Below are 24,029 nucleotides of genomic sequence, written 5' to 3' on the forward strand. Positions count from 1 at the left end.
TAGAAAGTCCGAATGAGGTACCTAAAGACTTACAGACACTTTTGTCTGTGTTCAGCTGCTTGAATGTCCCATTGGCTGATAAGAAAGTGGAGGGTCCCTGTACTTCCATAACCTTTCTAGGGGTGGTGTTGGACACCGTAAAGATGGTAGCCAGATTACCACAAGAGAAATTAGAACGCATTCGCACAGTAATCCATGGCATGGCTCGCTCCCCGGTCACTAACAGACACCAGTTACTGAGCCTTTTAGGTATGCTCAACTTCACCATGAGGATCATTCCTCAAGGCCGGGCCTTTGTCTCCCGCCTACTGGCCCTGTTGTCGTCAGCTCCGGAAATGGAAATGGTGGTCCTCGGCCAAGCGGCTAAAGCTGATCTGGGAATGTGGGACCAGTATCTCACAGGTTGGAACGGGATATCCACTTTTATCCCTATAGCCAACGCAACGTCATCACCAGTAGTTATTACTGATGCGGCCGCTTCAGCTGGGTATGCCGCTATCTTCGATAATCACTGGTTTTCAGAACCCTGGGTACCGGAACTTCTGGCTCTACCAGAATTTTCTACTACTTCAACCCTGTTCAAGATAGTCCTGATAGTTGCAGCAGCTCAAACATGTGGGCATTTGTGGCAGAGACACACAGTAGTGTTTCATACTGACAACATGGCTACTCGAGACATTATCCAGAAAGGCAGGTCCAGATCATTGACTATCATGTCTTTCCTGCGTAGGTTGGTTCATACAGCCTTAATGGGGAAATTTTGCATAAAGTGTATGTACATCGAAGGTAATAGAAATACTGCTGCTGACACACTCTCACGCTTTAATTTGCAGGTTTTCCAACAGGTCATGCCACAGGCAGACAAGGTAGCTACACGTCGACCTTTTTAAAAAAGGTCTCGGTGCTGATATAGTTATTAATATCACATTTGTTTAATCAATAAATCTAAAAATTCTATTTTACTGTCGGATTGATGTAACTTAAAGGAAAAACCCCAGTTATTGGAATTAAGGTGAGATACAAAATGTTCGGCTAGAGTGGTGGATCCTGACCATATAAGGAACATATCATCAATAAAGCGTCTGTAAAAAATAATATAAGGAGAGAATTGCGGGTGCTGCTGAATGTACAGGGACTCGAATCGCCCCATAACCAAATTGGCATAACTTGGGGCGAAACGAGTCCCCATAGCGCAGCCCCACGTCTGCCTGTAAATGATATTATTAAACTGAAATGCGTTGTGCTCTAAAATAAATTGCATAGCCTCAATTAAAAAGGAAATTTGTATAGGATCTAAAGTGGGATCATGAGAAAGAGTGTCATGAATAGCTTTTAACTCAATGGATGTGGTAATGTTAGAATATAACGCACAAACATCAAGTGTAATAAATAAAAAATGGGGGGGGGGTAGAACTAAATCACGTAATTCCCTAATTAACTGGGTAGAATCCTTTAAATAAGATGGTAATTGTATAACAAATGGTTGCAAAAATAAATCTATAAAATGGGACAAATTACTAGTAAGTGACCATACACCTGAAATAATAGAACGACCAGGGGGGTGAGTAAGGGACTTGTGAATCTTGGGTAAATAATAAAAAAAATAGATAAAGAACAATGTTTCACCAACAAAAAATCCTTCTCTTTTTTTATTTAATAACAATGAATTAATGGCTTTATTAATAAGTGTATTGTACTGCATTTCATATTTAGGTAAGGGATCTTCCTTAAGAATTTCATAATAACTAATGTCAGATAATATGGACAAGGCTTCCTTGATATAATCCTCTCTATTAAGAATAGCTACCCCCCCCCCCCCCCCACTTGTCAGCCGGACGAATGACAATGGATAAATTATTTTGTAAAGACTTAATAGCTGTTCGCTCCTCTGTATTAAGATTGTCCTTATAACCCTGGAATTTGACAGTTTCATGTAAACTACATAACTCTTTAGAGACTATAGAATAAAAAGTCTCTACATGAGAGCCCCTATGCTGGAGAGGGTAAAAAGAAGAGACCGTATGGACATCAACATGTCTCACAGAGTGAATGGCAGAAATAGGATGATCTATATCTTCCATAGTGGAAGTAGAGGCCAAAGGCACATAAATATGGGTAAATGTATTATCAATCTGATTCCGTTTTTCCATTAATGAGAAATGATGTCCAAGGGTGAGTTTACGGATATATTTATGTAAATCAAGAAAAAGCTGAGAATTATTGGGGAGGGCAGTAGGACAAAACGAAAGACCTTTAACTAATAAATGTATCTCTTTGTTGTAAAATATATGAAGAAAGATTAAACAGTTTAATTTTACTGTCCTTCATACTACTAGATTGCGCTAGTGATGTATTATTTAAACAATTAGTTTGTTCTTTTTTATATTTTGATTTAGTTTTTCGCTTTGTTCCTCCCCGTGTGCTTCTGGGGCGTTTTTTCTTTTATGTGCTGTGCTTTGTAATAACGGGAAGTATTGTGTGATCCGTTTCTTTTGAGGACTGAGCAGAGGGGGAGATAGTGGAACAGTGTTCACAATGGCAGATTGGAAGTTTAAAAAACCCGTGGATTCATTAGACATAGAATTAGGTGTGGAATAATTACTGATACTATCATTAGAAACCTCATGTACTGTAATATCTAATGTTAGTGTATCGTCATCAGATGAATTTAGGGTGCAGGACGCACCATTAATATTCTCTGATGTGGATGGATCATTCATATTAATATTGTTAATACCAGAAGACAATGTAGTAGCAAGCCCCAAATAATTTTTTACCGTGGACACCCCTGCTGATATGCCGCCCCCGGGCACAACAAAATTGACCAAGGGACAAGCAGATCCGCACGGGTTCACATCGGCAACAGGACCCACATGAAAATTGTCAGTAGGTAGATAATAAGACTGTGCGATGGGACCACAGGAAGATAGGCTCCCATTCACACTGACCGGTAAGTCCACTAAAGTTACATCAGATGGAACACACATAGTATTATTATAACTATTTAACCCCTTAAGGACGCAGGACATAAATGTACGTCCTGGTGAGGTGGTACTTAACGCACCAGGACATACATTTACATCCTGTGCATAACCGCGGGCATCGGAGCGATGCCCGTGTCATGCGCGGCTGATCCCGGCTGCTGATCGCAGCCAGGGACCCGCCGGCAATGGCCGACGCCCGCGATCTCGCGGTCGTCCGCCATTAACCCCTCAGGTGCCGGGATCAATACAGATCCCGGCATCTGCGGCAGTGCGCGATTTGAATGAATGATCGGATCGCCCGCAGCGCTGCTGCGGGGATCCGATCATTCATAACGCCGCACGGAGGTCCCCTCTCCTTCCTCCGTCCAGCTCCCGGCGTCTCCTGCTCTGGTCTGTGATCGAGCAGACCAGAGCAGAAGATAGCCGATAACACTGATCTGTTCTATGTCCTATGGGGACTATTCAAGTGTAAAAAAAAATGTAAAAGTAAAAAAAATGTGAAAAATCCCCTCCCCCAATAAAAAAGTAAAACGTCCGTTTTTCCCCCAAAAAGCGTAAACATTTTTTTTATAGACATATTTGGTATCGCCGCGTGTGTAAATGTCCGAACTATTAAAATAAAATGTTAATGATCCCGTACGGTGAACGGCGTGAACGAAAAAAAAAAATCCAAAATTCTTACTTTTTTAATACATTTTATTAAAAAAAAATTATAAAAAATTAATTAAAAGTTTTTTATATGCAAATGTGGTATAAAAAAAAAGTACAGATCATGGCGCAAAAAATGAGTCCCCATACTGCCGCTTATACGGAAAAATAAAAAAGTTAGAGGTCATCAAAATAAAGGGATTATAAACGTACTAATTTGGTTAAAAAGTTAGTGATTTTTTTTAAGCGCAACAATAATATAAAAGTATGTAATATTGGGTATCATTTTAATCGTATTGACCCTCAGAATAAAGAACACACGTCATTTTTACCATAAATTGTACGGCGTGAAAACGAAACCTTCCAAAATTAGCAAAATTGCGTTTTTCGTTTTAATTTCCCCACAAAAATAGTGTTTTTTGGTTGCGCCATACATTTTATGATTTAATGAGTGATTACAAAGGACAACTGGTCGCGCAAAAAACAAGCCCTCATACTAGTCTGTGGATGAAAATATAAAGGAGTTATGATTTTTAGAAGGCGAGGAGGAAAAAATGAAAACGTAAAAATTTTATTGTCTGAGTCCTTAAGGCCAAAATGGACTGAGTCCTTAAGGGGTTAAAGTGATGGAATTGACACTAGATGCATTACCAACAGATTTCTTAGAATAGTGAGTATAATTTTTGTTGTTATTATTTTTATTGTTATGAAGATTTGAATTATATATCATGCGGCCACTGTGTGGGGAATGATGGACCTTTGGTCTAGTTCCTCCCACCGCAGTAGAATACAGAGGTTTAGTGTGCTTTTTAGTGGTTGAAGCCTAACTATCGGACGGTGTAATGCTGTTACTAGCAATAGTTAGAGTTCCCATGTTCAATGATCCTGTACTAGCAGTGGACAATATGGAGGGGCTGCTGCTGTTTCTAGGATGCATGGATGGATTAGTATGTAAAGGAACCAAAGGCAAGGCAATGTTATTATTACCGACATAAATTGTTAGTATCTTTTGTGATTTCACTAAAATTATTATATTTCGGCCACTTAAGTATCTTGCCGCAGAGATAATCATTCTTATCCCTATTATATTTGTGAACTTTTTTATTGATGGTGTCCATCTCAAGTTTTTTTTTTAGACGATTTAAAATAATACCATCTAATTTAATAAATTCATTGTACATGGAGTATTTCAAAAGTTTAGCTCTGATTTCTCCAGCTTTAATGGTTAGATCAGAGACTACAGATGTTCTTTTTGCATAAAGACGCTCCATCATACCCCTAGAACAGGTCTCTAAAAAAGATTCCGTCACAGGTGAATGCTGGATCATCAGGAAAAGACGATTCAATGGGAGGACGTAAACCCAGAGGGGTGATATGAGATTCAATATATCTCAGTAGAAACAAAATATCAGTGACATGTTGTATCTATGATTTGCAACAATTTTTATATTGTTTAAACAGTTCATTCATATAGTTACGATCAGTCTCAGATAGAGTGTCCATTGTAGCAGTCTCAGGGGATAATCGCTTCACAGGTGCAGTCCCAATCAGCTGGCTAATCAAATGGTCACGAGTGGAAGCATGCTTCTCAAGGAATTCCATAGTGTGAACAGCAACAAGTCCAGTAATGAGATAAATCCAGTAGCAGGTGAAACACAAATGGTGCAGCAATCCAGAAATATTCCTTAGGAATTCAAGCGGAGTGACTTGATAGAAAACTGAAATAAAAAAGAGAACAAGGATGCGCTCTGTTGTGTAACACCGAGGGATAAAATAGGTAACGCACTGTGTGAATTGCACTAACCAAAGGAGGTTGTACTGCGTCCAAGTACAACCATGGATAAAAGTGCAATACAGGTCTCTGCAGCTACTCCACGCCGATAAAATCCAAATAAAACCAATTTCTCCCAGCAACAGGGTGGGATGAACAGGAGCGCTGAGACCAGGTACTAAGGTAAAAAGATTTATTTCCTACAATGCAACGCAGCGTTTCGCGGTGACCCGCTTCCTCAGGCATATCAGAGGGTGTTTAACAAAGAGTATATATATAGGAAAAAGGACTTAGCCCCTTCATGGGAAAAAGTAAAAACTTAACCCTTTCAGGGGAGAAGCCCTTTTTACCTAGAACATCTAGATACGTGGAATGCATGCTATATAGACATACAAATAATATAATTCAAAAAGACATTAGATATAAAAAAAAATAAAATCATATATATATATATATATATATATATATATATATATATGAGAAACAATAAAAATCAAGTTTGCTGATGAGCTCAGCGAGCGTTTTAAAGTGTCTCATTGAGGCCATCAGGAAACAAAGTGACTAGTGAAAAAAATCCAAAAGGACTCCCTATTATTTAGTTTCTGTATACGGTTAGGAATATGAATTAAGATAGTTTCTAAAATAATAAGTTTTAAATGGCTGGTACATTTATCATGTTTTAAAAGTAAATGTCGAGGAACACTATGTAAAGAAAAACCTTTTTTGATGTTAGATCTATGTTTGTTCATACATGTCCGCACCGTCTGGACGGTGCGGCCAACGTATTGAAGTCCACATGAACAAGTTAAAACATATGGCAAATGAACTATCGCAAGAATATAGATTTTTTTATTTTGAAGGTCTTTTTGGATACTGAGGAACTAAAAGAAAAAGAGGGACTACCGATCATGCCACAACACATACACCTCGGTCGTCCACATGGATAAGTACCAGGGACCATCGGGGTCGAATGGTGATCTGTGGGAAAAATTCTGGTTTAAATTTGCTAGGAGCTACCATATTTCTAAGATTACAGAGCGACGAAAAGTGAGTGCTGGTTGTGAAGGTAAAATACTTTTTAAAATAGGGTCATCTAATAGGGCGTCCTTTTGGATTTTTTCACTAGTCACTTTGTTTCCTGATGGTCTCAATGAGACACTTGAAAACGCTCGCTGAGCTCATCAGCAAACTTGATTTTTATTGTTTTTCATATATTTATATATATTTTTATATACTCTTTTTATATATATGATTTTTTATTTATTTATTTTTTTATATATATATTTTTTTTAATGTAATATATTTTTTAATTATATTATTTGTATGTCTATATAGCATGTATTCCATGTATCTAGATGTTCTCGGTAAAAAGGGCTTCTCCCCAGAAAGGGTTAAGTTTTTACTTTTTCCCATGAAGGGGTTTCCTATATATACTCTTTGTTAAATACCCTCTGATAGGCCTGAGGAAGCGGGTCACCGCGAAACACTGCATTGCATTGTGGGAAATAAATCTTTTTACCTTAGTACCTGGTCTCAGCGCTCCTGTTCATCCCGCCCTGTTGCTTGGAGAAATTGGTTTTAGTTGGATTTTTTTCGGCGTGGAGTAGCTGCAGAGACCGCCCTGTATTGCACCTTTATCCATGGTTGTACTTGGACGCAGTACAACCTCCTTTGTTAAGCGCAATTCACACAGTGCGTTACCTATTTTATCCCTCGGTGTTACACTACGGAGCGCATCCTTGTTCTCTTTTTTATTTCACTGTACAAGTTATACATCTTTCACCTGACGGACCCGGTTTCAAATTATGTTTAGGTAGAACCAAAACACAGCAAACTAAGCAGGTTGAAATCAACATCTTTCCTTCTAATAATCCATGGTGTCCAGTAAAGGTCTTACAACAACTGTTGACGCTACTACACAACAAATCTCCTGACTCCCTATTACTGCCTTTTCCAGTGCTCCCCCTGTCTGCCAAAGATTTTGTTAGACATATACGCATTTTAGCACGTTCTGCTGGAATTGATCCTTCCACGGTTTCAGGCCATTCTTTCAGGATGGGGGCCGCATCCTCAGCCTCGAGACGTTCCATTCCTGCACACATCATCAAAAAGATGGAATTCTCCGTGTTTCACAGATACCCAATCCCCAGAAGGAGAGGGCTAAAGCATTTACCCAAATAGCGTTTATGTAACCTGTTATTATGGCTTCAATAAACAACTGTTATTTACCTATCAGTTGGTGTTTTGCCCTCTTCTTATAGGATACCTTAGTCGGCCATCCGGGCACACCTCTTGCTTTTCAAGTTAGTAATTACCATGTTTTCTTCATACTTTAGCGCAGGTTCATGCTTTAGGTTTGGTGAGTAGGTATTTTCATAGCCATGTTACATATGTTAACTCAACCACAAGTGAAGGTTAGCTGGAAGAGCTAACCTAATTTGTGGGAGGAGTCTGGGCATGATTTAAGCAGAGACCACGACTCTCTGGTCTCTGCTACAGCACCGTGTTGCTTCCCCCACCCTCCCTCCCCTAATTTTAGGTTCTTCCTTTTTATTTCATCCATTGGGGTAACCCTCTTCTTATAGGCTACCTTAGTCGGCCATCCGGGCACACCTCTGGCTTTTTAAGTTAGTAATTACCATGTTTTCTTCATACTTTAGCGCAGGTTCATGCTTTAGGTTTGGTGAGTAGGTATTTTCATAACCATGGTACATATGTTAACTCGACCACAAGTACATTTGTAGAGAAGAAACTTAGAATATTGGCCTATTTAGAATATACACAACATGGCGGACACATGCAAGGTGTCCGGCGTCATAGGCCCCTTTCACACTTCCGTTAGAAAAGCCTAAACTTCCGTTAGAAAAGCCTTAAAAACTAATGTTAAACGGCCGTTACAAAATCCCATTAAAGTTTATATATATTTTTTTGATTATCCGTTAAGACCCTTTATAGCCCGTCATGAATAATGGATGTTATTTGTGACGGAAGAAAAAACGGCACATGCACAAATTTTTCTTCTGTCAAAAATAACGTTGGAATAATGTCCGTTAAAATTTGAACATTAAAGTCTATGGCAAACGGATGAGCCTTTAAAGGGGTACTCCGGTGCTTAAACATCTTATCCCCTATCCAAAGGATAGGAGATAAGATGTCTGATCGCGGGAGTCCCGCAGCTGGGGACGCCCAGGATCATGCACGCGGCACCGCGTTTGTAATCAGTGCCCGCAGCGTGTTCGCTCCGGCACTGATTACCAGCGACCGCAGGGGCGGCGGCGTGTGACGCCACGCCTCCGCCCCCGTGTGACTCCTCGCCTCCGCCCCCGTGTGACGTCACGCTCCGCCCCTCAATGCAAGCCGACAGGGGAGGGGGCGTGATAGCTAGGCTTGCATTGAGGGGCGGAGTGTGACGTCACACGGGGGCGGAGGCGTGAAGTCACACGCCGCCCGACCTGCGGTCGACCATAATCAGACCCGGAGCAAACACGCTCCGGGTCTGATTACAAACGGGATGCCGCGTGCATGATCCCGGGGGTCCCCAGCGGCGGGACTCCCGCGTTCAGGCATCTTATCCCCTATCTTTTGGATAGGGGATAAGATGTTTAAGCACCGGAGTACCCCTTTAATGTCATCCTTTGCACCCGGTTTATAATATCTGTTTTTACTTCTGAGCATGCTCAGAAGAGGTAACATCAGCAGACTTCTGTAGTGCTGAGGGACTACTACTACTTCCATCATGGAACAGACTTGTAGAATGGCATGTCCCTGCTGTGCGCTGTGACAGCGCTAGAAGATGACCGGGCAGCAGGTAGGGCGGGGAATCATACATATACACATGGGGGAAATAAAATGAATAATATACTTAAGTCAGGGGGAATGTGATTATACAGTAATTAAGCACACTGTAAGTTTAAAAACCCTGCCATGAGCCCTGAATGGCCGGTAAGGAGGAGCCATTAAGGGCTCATGGCGGGGAATTTAAAAATGAAAGTAAAAATACATTGTACATCCCGCATGCCGCCCGCTCCCCTGTTTAATAACTTCTGATCGCATCGGGTGTCAGAAGTGAGACCTGGTGCGATCAATCCCTCAGCCCCTGTACTACAAACACCATCGTGGAACAGAGTCTGTTCCATGATGGGGGTAGTAGTACAAACACTAATGTAGCCTCCCCAGCCATTGGCAGACTCCCGCAGCCGGGGAACTACTGCTCCCATCATGGAAACAAGTCTGTTGTATGATGGGAGTAGTAGTAGTCCCGGCTGCGGGAGTCTGTAACCAGAGGTGTTAGAACTGCCATAAAATAATGGTACATGAAGGTTGTTATAACGGGTCTTAAGGGATGAATATTCCAGTTATTTTGACAGACGTTATTCAGCTGTTAGCACCAGTTATTTCATCTGTTATTATACATCCGTTTTTTAATTATACAATACAGAAAACAGATGTTTAATAACGGATGAATAATCTATAGTGGGAAAGAAGCCATAGCCTTAACAACATAGTGATTCATTCTTGGGACATACAATATGTACAACAAGGCTAATGTGGTCTGTGCGCAATTTTGTGCAACTTTTGAAAGTTGCACATGGTGTATAAAAACGTCCACTCTCCGCACACAACATGCCAACTAGGGCCAATAAAACAGTATAATACATGCAGCACATTCTGTGCACCTCAACAGCAGTCAAATGTATGCTAATTTGGCCATTGATACATTACGTTCATTGGCCCTAATTTACTATTGCAAACCCGACAAGTCTTGTCTGGTTGTGCGCCAGAAATTCTGTCTACACCAGTTTTTGCGCCAGAATTGAAAAAACCCCGACTAACTCTCCATTTTGCTAAGAAAACCCGGGAAAAGGGGCGTCACCATCGAGAAAAGGGGGCGTGGTCACCAAAAAGGGGCATGTTCCCGACATTTTCACAAAAACGTAACATATTTGCTAAGGTTTTCACAGAAAATGAGGAAAACCCTACAGATCAGAGCATGTGTATGTAGGGAAACTGGAAAATGTAGGGAAACCTTAGTAAATACTATATAAAATAAATTGTAGGGAATTAAAACCCACAAAGAAACCTACACTCCACTCTTACCGTGTTTCTCCGAAAATAAGACTGGGTCTTATATTAATTTTAGTCACAAAAAACACACTAGGGCTTATTTTCAGGGTAGGGCTTATTTATTTACGGTATGGGGGGCTGAGCAGTGTGGAGGATGGGAGGCTGCAGGAATGTGGAGGATGGGAGGCTGCAGGAGTGTGGAGAATGGGAGGCTGCAGGAGTGTGGAGGATGGGGGGCTGCAGGAGTGCGAAGGATGGGGGGCTGCAGCAGTGTGGAGGATGGGGGGCTGCAGCAGTGTGGAGCAGGGGCGGATCCAGAGTCGAGTCTCGGGAGGGGCACTATTAGAGTATTTTGTGTTGGCGGACAGAAAAAAAGATTACAGAACTTACAATATTATTAAATGTATCATACAGTCCTAACCTTGTTTAAGACTTTTTGGCCATGCTCATATGTCAGAATAATAATCAAATATACCAATTGCCACAGAATGGGAAAGTGCTAAAGAATTTTTTACCATTTAAAACTACAGCTCCCAGTAGGACCTAAGCAGTGGTAAGGTTATGCTGGGAGTTGTTGTTTCACCCATCATAACTGCAGAACTTACAAGTAACTCCAGCTCTGATAGGACATAGTGAGGAGAATACACAATGATATCAGTGATTACAGATGACCTCTTCTCTATAGTGAGGAGAATACACAATGATATCAGTCATTACAGATGACCTCTTCTCTATAGTGAGGAGAATACACAATGATATCAGTGACTACAGGTGACGTCTTCTCTATAGTGAGGAGAATACACAATGATATCAGTGACTACAGGTGACGTCTTCTCTATAGTGAGGGGAATACGCAATGATATCAGTGATTACAGATGACCTCTTCTCTATAGTGAGGAGAATACACAATGATATCAGTGACTACAGGTGACGTCTTCTCTATAGTGAGGAGAATACACAGTGATATCAGTGATTACAGGTGACGTCTTCTCTATAGTGAGGAGAATACACAATGATATCAGTGATTACAGATGACCTCTTCTCTATAGTGAGGAGAATACACAATGATATCAGTGACTACAGGTGACGTCTTCTCTATAGTGAGGAGAATACACAGTGATATCAGTGACTACAGGTGACGTCTTATCATTGTGTATTCTCCTCACTATAGAGAAGACGTCACCTGTAATCACTGATATCATTATGTATTCTCACTATAGAGAAGATGTCACCTGTAGTAACTGATATCATTGTATATTCTCCTTACTATAGAGAAGACGTCACCTGTAGTCACTGATATCATTGTGTATTCTCACTATAGAGAAGACGTCACCTGTAATCACTGATATCATTGTGTATTCTCCTCACTATAGAGATCAGTGATTACAGGTGACGTCTTCTCTATAGTGAGGAGAATACACAATGATATCAGTGATTACAGGTGACGTCTTCTCTATAGTCTTTCCTTATCTAATTCAGCTGGTACATACCGCCAGGATTTGTTCCAGCTAAATCTTCTCTCTGCAGAACTTGATGCCCAGACGTCTCCTCACTATGTCAGCACATTCTGATCCTCTATATGAAAACAATAATTATTATAATACTGCCAAACACTGTATTCTTTGAATATAATACTGGCACACACCCTCTGAATATAATTCTGACACACTGTACCCCCTGAATATACAACACACTGTACCCTCTGAATATAATACTGCCATACACTGTACCCTCTGAATATAATACTATCACACACTGCACCCTCTGAATATAATACTATCACACACTGTGCCCTCTAAATATACTACCACACACTGCACTCTCTGAATATAATACTACCACACACTGCACCCTCTGAATATAATACTACCACACACTGTGCCCTCTAAATTTAATACTACCAAACACTGCACCCTCTAAATATAATACTATCACACACTGCACCCTCTAAATATAATACTATCACACACTGCACCCTCTAAATATAATACTATCACACACTGCACCCTCTAAATATAATACTATCACACACTGCACCCTCTAAATATAATACTATCACACACTGCACCCTCTAAATATAATACTAACACATACTGTGCCCTCTAAATCTAATACTACCACACACTGCACTCTCTGAATATAACTTGCTGTGCAGTGCACCCTCTGAGTAAAATACCGTAATGTATTGTGGCCCCTAAAAAATGTACCACCCCAGAAATTCCTCATAATATACACTATACTTCTGAAAGGCAAAACACTCTGTGCCTTCACATATAGTAATAATGCCCCATCTTGTACCCCTACATATAATAATTATGACCCGTCCTGTTCCCCCCACATAATAATGCCCTCTGTGCTGTGCCCCTCACATATAATGTTCCTGTCATGTGCCCCACACATTTAATGCCCCCTGTGCCCTTCACATATAATGCCCCCATTCTTTGCCCCTCACATATAATGCCTCCATCATGTGCCCCTCATATATAAACCCCCCATCATGCGTCCCACACATATAATGCCCCCATCATGCGTCCCGCACATATAATGCCCCCTGTGCTGTGCCCCTCACATATAATGCCCCCATCATGCGCCCCTCACATATAATGCCCCCTGTGCTGTGCCCTTCACATATAAAGCCCCATGTCCTGTCCCCTCAGGGGGCATTATATGTGAGGGGCACAGCACAGGGGGCATTATATGTTTGGAGCACATGACAGGAACATTATATGTGAGGTGCACAGCACAGGGGGCATTATATGTGAGGGGCACATGATGGGGGCATTATATGTGAGGGGCACAGCACAGGGGGCATTATATGTGAGGGGCGCATGATGGGGGCATTATATGTGAAGGGCACAGCACAGGGGGCATTATATATGAGGGGCGCATGATGGGGGCATTATATGTGAGGGGCAAAGAATGGGGGAATTATATATGAGGGGCACATGACAGGAGCATTATATGTGAGGGGCACAGCACAGAGGGCATTATATGTGAGGGGCGCATGATGGGGGCATTATATATGAGGGGCGCATGATGGGGAATTATATGTGAGGGGCACAGCACAAGGGGCATTATATGTGAGGGGCGCATGATGGGGGCATTATATGTGAAGGGCACAGCACAGGGGGCATTCTATATGAGGGGCGCATGATGGGGGCATTATATGTGAGGGGCAATGAATGGGGGAATTATATGTGAGGGGCACATGATGGGGGCATTATATGTGAGGGGCGCAGCACAGGGAGCATTATATGTGAGGGGCGCATGATGGGGGCATTATATATGAGGGGCGCATGATGGGGAATTATGTGAGGGGCACAGCACAGGGGGCATTATATGTGTGGGACACAGCACAGGGGGCAATATATGTGAGGGGAACAGCACAGGGGGCAATATATGTGAGGGGCACAGCACAGGGGGCATTATAAGTGTGGGGCACAGAACAGGGGGCATTATATGATATAATGCCCACTGTCCTGTGCCCCACACATATAATGCCCCCTGTGCTGTGCCCCACACATATAATATATATGTGTGGCACAGCACAGGGGGCATTATATGTGAGGGGAACAGCACAGGGGGCATTATATGTGAGGGGCACAGGACAGGGGGGCATTATATCATATAATGCCCCCCTGTGCTGTGCCCCACACATATAATGCCCCCTGTGCTGTGTGCCCCACACATATAATTTATATGTGTGGCACAGCACAGGGGGCATTATGTGAGGGGCACAGCACAGGGGGCATTATGTGAAGGGCACAGGACAGGGGGGCATTATAAGTGTGGGGCACAGAACAGGGGGCATTATATGATATAATGCCCCCCTGTCCTGTGCCCCACACATATAGTGCCCCCTGTGCTGTGCCCCACACATATAATGCCCCCTGTGCTGTGCCCCACACATATAATTTATATGTGTGGCACAGCACAGGGGGCATTATGTGAGGGGCACAGCACAGGGGACATTATATGTGAAGGGCACAGGACAGGAGGCCCCCCTGTCATGTGCTCTTCACATATAATGCCCCCTATGCTTTGCCCTGCAGACCCTCATGAAATATTCCCTTTTCTCTGCCCCCCCCCCTCCTAACAATGGCGTATATCCTGTTTCCCTAATCCCTGAGCATACCTTTACTTCCAGTATGCAGGCCGCGGGGACGGGTCCTCCAGGCGCCGGCGTGATGATGTGACGTCATCGCGCCGGCCTTTAGTGGATCTCGTCCCCGCAGCTCACACGCTGTGTACGCACAGCGTGTGTGTAAGGTTAGTGAATGGTGGAGCCGGAGCTTACAGCTTCGGCTCCACCATGCTAGGGAGCGCGGGGGGGGGGGGGCAATTGCCCCGTTGCCCCCCCCCTGGATCCGCCACTGGTGTGGAGGATGGGTGGCTGCAGGAGTGTGAAGGATGGGGGGCTGCAGCAGTGTGGAGGATGGGGGGCTGCAGCAGTGTGGAGGATGGGGGGCTGCAGGAGTGTGAAGGATGGGGGGCTGCAGGAGTGTGAAGGATGGGGGTCTGCAGCAGTGTGGAGGATGGGGGCTGCAGGTGTGTGGAAGATAGAGGGCATCCTCCACACTCTTGCAGCCCCCCATACTCCTTCAGCCCCCCATCCTCCCCTTCCCCTGTCGTCCTCCACACTCCTACCGTACCCTACAGCAGTGTTTCCCAACCAATGTCCTCCAGCTGTTGTAAAACTACAACTCCCAGCATGCCCGGACAGCCTTTGGCTGTCCGGGCATGCTGGGAGTTGTAGTTTTGCAACAGCTGGAGGCACACTGGTTGGGAAACACTGCCCTACAGTGCCCCCCACCCCTCTGCAATAATAAACTTGGGTACCGGTACATATTTCATTTTCTTACCGTACGGTACCCTGCGGCGAGATCTTTTCCTGTTGCTTAGCAGCCGGGGGCAGGGACACGTCCGTGATGTCGGCCGTGCATACGCGCCGACGTTTTAGAACGTCAGCGTCCCTGCCACGGCTGAATTACGGTAAGCTAACTTGCCGCGGGTGCCGTAATCCTACCCTACCCCATAATCCTGCTAGGGCTTACTTTCGGGGTAGGGTTTATTTTCGGGGAAACACGGTAAATAAGGGCCGTTGTGTTTTAATATTTAATCTATATTTTCAGAATATATTTTTTGTAATAAAGACATCTTCGTATCTTGTTCTAAGTAGTGGTTAATGGAACATTTTCATTTCTGGTGTGGAATGCTAATGTATAGCAAGGTTACATCCAGTGTGACCCACTGGTAGATGGGGTGCCATTTAAAAGTATGCAGTGTGAATCAGACTGGACATATCGTTTAAGTAAACAATCTAGTTGTATTACATATGTCTGCTAATATGAAGATAGGAAAACCTTTTTAGCTCTGTTATACTGTACTAGTTAAAAAAAGCAATAACTTTTTCAATATCCAAATATTAACCCCTTAAGGACACAGCCCTTTTTCACCTTAAGGACTGAGCCCTTTTTCGCAATTCTGACCACCGTCGTTCTACAAATTAATAACTCGAAAATGCTTTTACCGAATATTCTGATTCTGAGATTGTTTTTTCGTGACATATTCTACTTTATTTTGGTGGTAAATTTTCGGCGTTACTTGCATCCTTTTTTGGTGAAAAGTCCCAAAATGTCATGAAAATTTTGAAAATTTAGCATTTTTCTAATTTTGAAGCACTCTACTTATAAGGAAAATGGATATTCCCAATAAATTTAATTTTTATTCACAAGTACAATATGTCCACTTTATGTTGGCATCATAAAATGGACATATTTTTGCTTTTTGAAAAAATTAGAGGGCTTCAAAGTAGAGCAGCAATTTTCAAAAATGTCATGAAGATTGCTAAATCTGAAGGGACAGATGTTACAGAACTACAACTCCCAGCATGCCTGGGCAGTCTAGGCATGCTGAGAGTTGTAGTTTGGCAACATCTGGAGGGCTACCGTTTGGGCACCACTGTAACAGTGCTCTCCAAATTGTGACCCTCAAGATGTTGCAAAACTACAACTCCCAGCATGCCCAGACGGCCTTTGGCTCTCTGGGAGTTGCAGTTGGCCTTCCTAGTGGTTGCCACAGTAAAGATCACTTTACTTTCACTTTCATCCCCCCCCCCCCCCCCCCCACCGTCATTTCCCTACCTGAGCCAGGATCTTTGCAGTCTCCAGCGACGATCGGGGGTTCCCAGGCATATTCTTCTCCAGGTACCGGCCTCCATCTTCCCATGTTCCCCTCGACATCCAGGGGTGGGCAGAACGGGGGGTTGCCATGGCAACTCACTGTCCTGCTCTGCCATTGGTCAGAATCAGTTCTGACCAATGGCAGGGGATATGAGGAGATTGCAGCACTGCGACCTCACTCCTAGCCCTCAGGATGATGGGGGCTGTCACCGACAGCTCCGATCATCCCTATTTTCCGGGTGATCGGGTCACCAGAGACCCGATCAGCGCGGAATAGCAGAAAATCACTTATCTGAATTGACATGCGATTTTCTGAGATCGCCGACATTGGGAGGGTCTCAGGACCCCCGTGGGCGATGTGCCGGGATGCCTGCTGAATGATTTCAGCAGGCATCCCGGTCCGGTCCCCAACCAGCTTGCGGCGGGAACTGGAATTCCCATGGGCGTATGCATACGCCCCACAACCTTAAGGATTCGGGATGCAGGGCGTATGCATACGCCTGGCGCCCTGAAGAGGTTAATATACCTATCTACTGTGTAACCTGCATTTATCCTAGCATAGACATGAGGTTCAGACATTATAAGCAAACATCTAGTTTATCTTTTTTATATGTATTATAAACATGCTGCACAACGGTACCTAGGTTGCTGTGATAATGAATCCATGGAATGGGATAAATCTTTACAAACTAAGGAGCTTTGCTTTGTAATATTGTGTCAAGAAATATTGTTTTGTTATACTGTGTGGTGTAGAACAATGTACTTGGCCTGTCAGTTGCTAACCTAACTTATTTTGACGTTGCAGAGTCAGGTGGGCAGTACACAGTCTACTGTTATAATTGACAAGCACGGGGAATTGGACAAGAAAGTGACGGATGTTAAGAATCGAGCTCTTGTAAGTTGTTTTTTGTTATTTTTTTTTATTCTATGCTTCTTGACATTTTCAAACAAGATTAAAGGGATTAGTCATCTCTCAGGTGTTTAAGTGAAAGGCATTGAGTGGTCATAATATGTGTCTTACTGATATACTGTCACCTCACTTCTGCCCCATAATTCACATTGATGAAACTTAACCCCCCCCCCCTTGAGCCCTCATCCCCCCTTGCCATCCAGATGTCTCATTGTCCATAACAAAGCTCCCCATGAAGGGGTTTGGGACCATACTACAGGGCTAGTGTGGTCAGAGCTGGATTGAGATCGCACTAAAGTTTGCAAAAATTTTAAATTGATAAATCAGCTATCTTTGCAAAACTCAAAGCAAATTTAACTTCATCCTAGAGAATTTTTATAAAATATCTTTAGCAGTGTGGAAGCACTAAAAGTCACACATTTTTTTGTGCAAGCCAGTTTTCCCAAAGATTGAAAAATATACACAAAAAGCAATGTAAATACAATGATAAATTACCCCAATGAGTTTAAAGAGAAATTTGTGGGGTAAGTAACATGTGAATCAAGAAATTATTTGAATAAAAAAAATAAAAATAAAAAATAAAACACATTACTACAGTGTTACATTCAGTCTGACAAGATGACAAGATACAAAAATAAAAAAAAACAATAGATGATGTTTACACCATGTTAAAGGAAATCTGTCACCAGTGTCACTTAAACTAACCTGTCGGTACCGGTAACGGTGTCGGACACTGATGACAGCGGTACTTACCTTGTCCCGTTCTATGGCAGGGAGATCTGTTTATCTCCTCCGTTAGCTCCGCTCCGGGCACCCGGCTTGGGGCACGAGCGGAGCTTAGTGACATCACCGCTGGTGCGAGACCCAGCAGAGAGCAGCAGCTGCTTGGGGTATGGGTGGAGCTTAGTGATGTCACCGCTGCTACTCCCTGCTGGGTCCAGATGTGAGAGAACAGCACCAGTGATGTCATTAAGCTCTTCTCGTGCCCCAAGCCGGGTGTCCGGAGCGGAGCTAATGGGCAAGATTACCGGAGATCCCCACCACGGAACCTGCACTACCTGTCTGTATTGACAGGTTATTGCAGGTTATACTGGTGACAGATTTCCTTTAACTAAAGACCATATTACACAGGGAAAATATTAACCAAAGAAACCTTGTGTTATTGGGCCACTGATCAGCCAATGAATGAGACAAACAAATTCTCATCCGTAGGCTGATAAGGTTGTTCTGACCTTTCAAAAAAAAAAAAATTTAAAATCATCGACCGTCGCAGTAAATCTCCCCATGTAGAAAATGTGTAGCTGACAACTTAAGCAGGGGGCTGCACAAAAGATCCTATGATTGTTAGTGCACTCCTCTCTGCCCGATGCTTGAGCCGTATAATAGCAATTGTAAAAGAGTGCAAATCTACAAAATTTGCGCTTGTTTACTTAGAGGTGGACTTGTCATGTGCTTCTTGTTCAGCAATAAATATGGCTCTGCCATCTTAAAGTTATAGGTTTTCAGGCTTGAGGGAATGTGAGGCGTTGGGCCTGCTTGAAAAAAACACACCACAATGCGCACACATAATGCACATCTATTAATTTGAGGTACCATTTGTCAGCTTTAATTGTCTTATGTCATCTTGTTTGCTCTGGTAGCTCAAATTCATATCTGTGGAGCTTGAACACATAATATATACCTTAGAATCCATAAACTATATAAGGATGTTAGACATATTGTGCTAGTTCACACTTTATAAAGTGCATACATAGATCTAATCAAATTCTGTAATGTTTTTTATTTTTTTATTTCATAATTAAAGTTATGTACATTCAAAGCACATATATAGAATACATTTTTAAATGTAGATAGATGTATATAGATTTTAAAAGCTGTGGAGGAACAGAGTGCTTGTTCTATTTACACACAAAGGTAACAGTGTCATGGAGCAGGTGCACTGTTTAAGCCGCTTTTCAGCAGTAATGTGAGCAGTCTGTACAGTTTGCATTACTCACAGACTGCCCCAGGGTTATTGTACTGTACCTTGAGCCATCAGTGATGATGGTTACAAACATAAAGTGGGCGGGCAGTCAGTGCACACCCACCTACCGAAGCCCTTGGGCACCCTGCTATGCCACCCTGCACTCCTGCTATGCAGTGAAGGAGGGACGCTAATAGCCCGGCCACTGCTTCCAGAGCAGAGTGGTGGTCATTATCACCTAAACCACACAGGCTTTACATGTATTCTGGGTGTATAAAGTTCACGAGCTGAGCAGGCTTCATACCCATTCAGACTCATCGTTAATGCCGGACGCGATTACGATCAAAGCAGGTTGTTTATGTTTGTTTAGGGGCTCACATCAACCTGCCTGCAGAGCGATCACGGGGGGGGGGGGGGGGGGGGGGGGGGAGGCTTGGCAGTTGAGGGTCATGTAGTGATGGCTTAATATGGCAGCCGGAGAGCTTCCCCTAACCTCTTCTTTTACTTTTTATCTTTATTACTTTAAATTGAATAAAAAAAAAATAATAATAATAATAATTCAATAAGAATAACATTGATTACAATAAAACAGCAATGAGTGAGATAAAAAGCATAAGTAGGTATCACAGTACCCATATGAAGAGTATATAAATGGGCAAACAATACAAAAGCAATACAAACACAATGCCATTGCAAGGCCACCCCATCCCCACTCTCACACATAAATGAATAAATGCAGCCTACATCAAAAAAAGAAGGATGAGAAGATGAAATATGGGGAAACACATCCTAGCTAACACATGTAGGCCATGAACAGTCAGCCCATAGTGTCCCAGAGATGCAGTGGACCTAATGTGTTGATAAGAGCTGCCAGGTTGTACCACTCAGAATAGTATAAAGGAAGGACAATAGTTTCAATCTAGCCCTCGGTATAGTGAGCAACTCGGAAAGTGCACCGCTTATCAAAGAACTTCTTCGCATTCCGCTCATTATACCTCTCTGAGTCCAGTCTGTTCACCTCTAAGAAAGTCCTCAGTTCATCCATCATATCGGGTATTGTTGGTATGGTAGGCTTAATCCACTATCTCAGCAAAGCACGTTTAGCTACCAATAAGTTAATATGAATAAATCTGGGAATGTTACGCAATCGTACTGCATCTGCTATGGAGAAGTCGACAGACTGAAACAGAGCCTGGGTTGTCAAGGGAACTCGAACCATCTTGTGGCAGCCAATCCATAACATGGCAGAATATGCAGGGAAGGTTGTAACCACAAACGTTGGGGATTCCAACGCTGCCATCCACCCTGCGAAGGAGTTTGTGTGTTAGAAAAAGGTTATGGTCCTTTAGGTAATTCTCGGAAAAGAATGGAATCTAAAAATATGTTTAAAAAATAAAGTTGCAATTACCGTAGTCCAAACTTAAGTTATTCTATTAATCTCACAGTCATGATAACAATAAAAATATTTAATAGTAGTGTCTAAAATACATATAATAAATATAAACCTAAATATATATATGTAGAAGAAATGAACTCCAGCTGCTTATTTAATGTAAAATTAATTGAATACCAGTCTTCAAAGGTATTTATATAATAGAAAGGAGTGGAAAGAATAGATCCAGTTAAAATAATTTATTCACATATAAGATTAAATTAAAATAAATAATTTAATATGTGTCCTAATGTCCTAGCAGGGCCCATGCATCGGCCGAAGGAGCTTATTAGAATGAGATATATGAAATATAAAATATGCAATTGTGCCAACTGTAAAACACTAGCAATAATTATGGAAGCAGCTGGAGTTCATTAATGTAGAAAGTACATTGGTGGCATACTGGAACTTCAAAGTTCATTAATGAAAGTGCAATGGTAGCACAGTTCAAAGGTGCAATATGATATCAAATGGTTCCGTAGGAATATTAGATATGTTTATAATGTCTCGGCTGTGTATTTTTAAGTAGACAGCGTCACATCAAGTTTATACCGGATCTCAAGGAAAGACACGCTGGTTGCTTAACTGATGTAATCTTTACTGAGATATAATGAACCGTACCACTCCTTCAGTGAAGTGTCGACCTTGATGTGCGACTTACTCGTGATAGTGTCTCACCAGAAGAAGAGCAATGTGATGATTTTTGGGTATGATGAAGGGATGTCTCTCTTGGATAGTCGTATCTGCTGCCGACAATCGACTTCCAATTCTTAACACTCCGTCTTCCTCGAGGATAGGGTTCAGCTTCTTGAGCGAATTGTGTCGAGAAATCTCTTCCTTTTTCATAAGGCTTTGGATTTCTTCTTTAAAGACTTCCTGCTGGATGCATCTGATGAGCGTGACCTTGGCTTGTTCAAGATGGTAATTGCTATGCTAATCAGTATTGGTAGCTCTGCAGGAGGATCTGGCTAGACAGATAAGTTTTCCGATTGCACGGGTCAGCGACTTCCAGCTGGAAAACCTTTCAAATCTATGGGCGCCCAGACTGTCTCTTGTAATTTAAGTCCTACAAACTACAACTTGAGGTCTTACCTCTTTGTCTTGATCTGGTTCTACGAGCTGAAAGGTCTCTTCCTGAGTAGTTTCTTTGGTTTCTGGTTTACGAAGAAAAGATGGACCTACGAACCAGTTAGTTTGCTTGAGTACAGCGGCTGGCACTAGTCTTGTCCCATGATCAGCTGGGTTTTTGTGATGTGATGCCACTGTTCTGGACTTGTAGACTTTCTGATAAGTGTCGCTCTGTTGGCCACGTATGTATAAAATCTTCTTGAAGCGTTGTGAATATATCCTAACACAATCTTGCTGTCTGTATAAAAGTTCACTGCATGGATCTCAATGTCCAGTTCTCCTGTAATCATGTCTGCCATCTCTACAGCTAAGACAGCAGCACAAAGTTCTAGACGTGGGACAGTGTGAGCGGGTCTAGGAGCCAGTTTAGATTTTCCCATGATGAACCCGACATAGCTTTGTCCCCCAGTGTCTATTACCCTAAGGTAGGCGAAAGATGCAATAGCCATAGTGGAGGCATCAGAGAATACGCATATTTCTCTTCTCTTTGTAGCAGACAAGGAAACAGATACGTATGGTCTAGGGATATTGAATTGTTCAAGCTCTAACAATGAGTCTTTCCACAACTTCCACTGCATTTCCTTCTCTTCAGGTAAAGGTAAGTCCCAGTCACTTTGTTCTTGCTCAGTAGTGATCTGTCTCAAAACAGCTTTGCCTTGCATGATGATGGGTGCTACGAACCCCAGGGGGTCGTAAAGACTGTTGACTGTAGATAGGACCCCTCTTTTTGTGAATGGCTTCTCTTCTCTGGAGACCCTGAAGGGGAAACTGTCAGTCTTCAGGTCCCAACTAATCCCAAGACTTCTTTGCAAGGGTCGTGATTCTGTTCCTAGATCCAAGTCTTTGAGGTCTTTAGCACGGTCTTCCATTGGAAATGCTTCCATGACTGTTGCTGTTGGAAGCTACCTTGTTCAGTCTTATGTTGGTTTCTGCCAACATTTCTCTTGTGCTTTTCAGGACGTTGATAGCTTCTTTGTTGCTGGAGAAAGAAGCAAGTCCATCATCTGCGTAGAAGTTCTTCATGATGAACTGTGTGGCTTCTTGACCATGTCTTTCATCTTGCTGTGCTGCTCGTCTCAGGTTATAGATAGCTACAGCTGGAGAAGGGCTGTTTCAAAACACATGTACCTTCATCCTGTACTCTGTGATTTCTTTGTTAAAGTCATTGTCTGCCTACCACAGGAACCTTAAGTAGTCTCTGTGATCTTCACGAACAAGGAAACAGTAGAACATCTGTTGTATGTCTGCTGTCACTGCTACAAGTTCTTTTCTGAACTTGATGAGTACTCCAAGGAGTGTGTTGTTCAGGTCAGGTCCGCTGAGAAGGAAATCATTTAGTGAGATGCCATTTTGCTTCGCACTAGAGTCAAATACTACACGTATCTGGCCTGGTTTCTGACGAAGGTTCACCCCAAATATTGGTAAGTACCAGTGTTCTTAGTTCTCTTGTAGTGGTGGTGCCCTTTCAGCTTGATCGTTGTCAAAGATCTTCTGCATGAAGGCTTGGAAGTGTTTCTTCATATTTGGCTTTCTTTGTAGCATGTGCTGAAACGAAGTGAAGTGTTTCTCTTCTTGTACCTTGTTGTCAGGAAGACGATGGCGTGGTGACCGGAAGGGTAGAGGGGCTACCCAGCTGCCTGATTTGTCTCTGTCCATAATCTCAAGGAAGAGAGTATCTTCCACCGAGGGTGCTGGCTTGTCGTCATCTCGTGTTCTTTCAAACACCTTACAGCCCAGTTCATCTGTATCTTCAGTTGAGGCTAAGTCTTCCATGCACCTCTGGATACTCCGATGATGTGTTGGATTAACAAGTCTCTCTTTAATGTGTAGACTGTTGGTACATGGACAAAGACAAGATGTACGACCATTCTGTAACAGATGTGTTCTGTAGACATTTACCTTTTCTGGTTTGTGGAGTCCGTCTAGACATACTTCTCCAACGATGAC

At 42.6% G+C, this 24,029-nt stretch overlaps 1 protein-coding gene across 5 annotated transcripts in view; it reads left to right on the forward strand.

The window, feature by feature from the left end:
- The window catches only part of STAT1 (signal transducer and activator of transcription 1), a 1,320,138-nt gene that overhangs the window by 265,185 nt on the left and 1,030,924 nt on the right, over positions 1-24,029 (forward strand). For all 5 annotated transcript variants that reach the window (XM_056535944.1, XM_056535945.1, XM_056535942.1 and 2 more), the window contains one exon: positions 17,455-17,544. In XM_056535944.1, coding sequence (XP_056391919.1) covers positions 17,455-17,544 — 90 coding nt within the window. The remainder of the gene's footprint in view (positions 1-17,454; positions 17,545-24,029) is intronic.

Source organism: Hyla sarda, chromosome 8 (assembly GCF_029499605.1).
Source record: "Hyla sarda isolate aHylSar1 chromosome 8, aHylSar1.hap1, whole genome shotgun sequence".
Lineage (NCBI taxonomy): Eukaryota > Metazoa > Chordata > Amphibia > Anura > Hylidae > Hyla > Hyla sarda.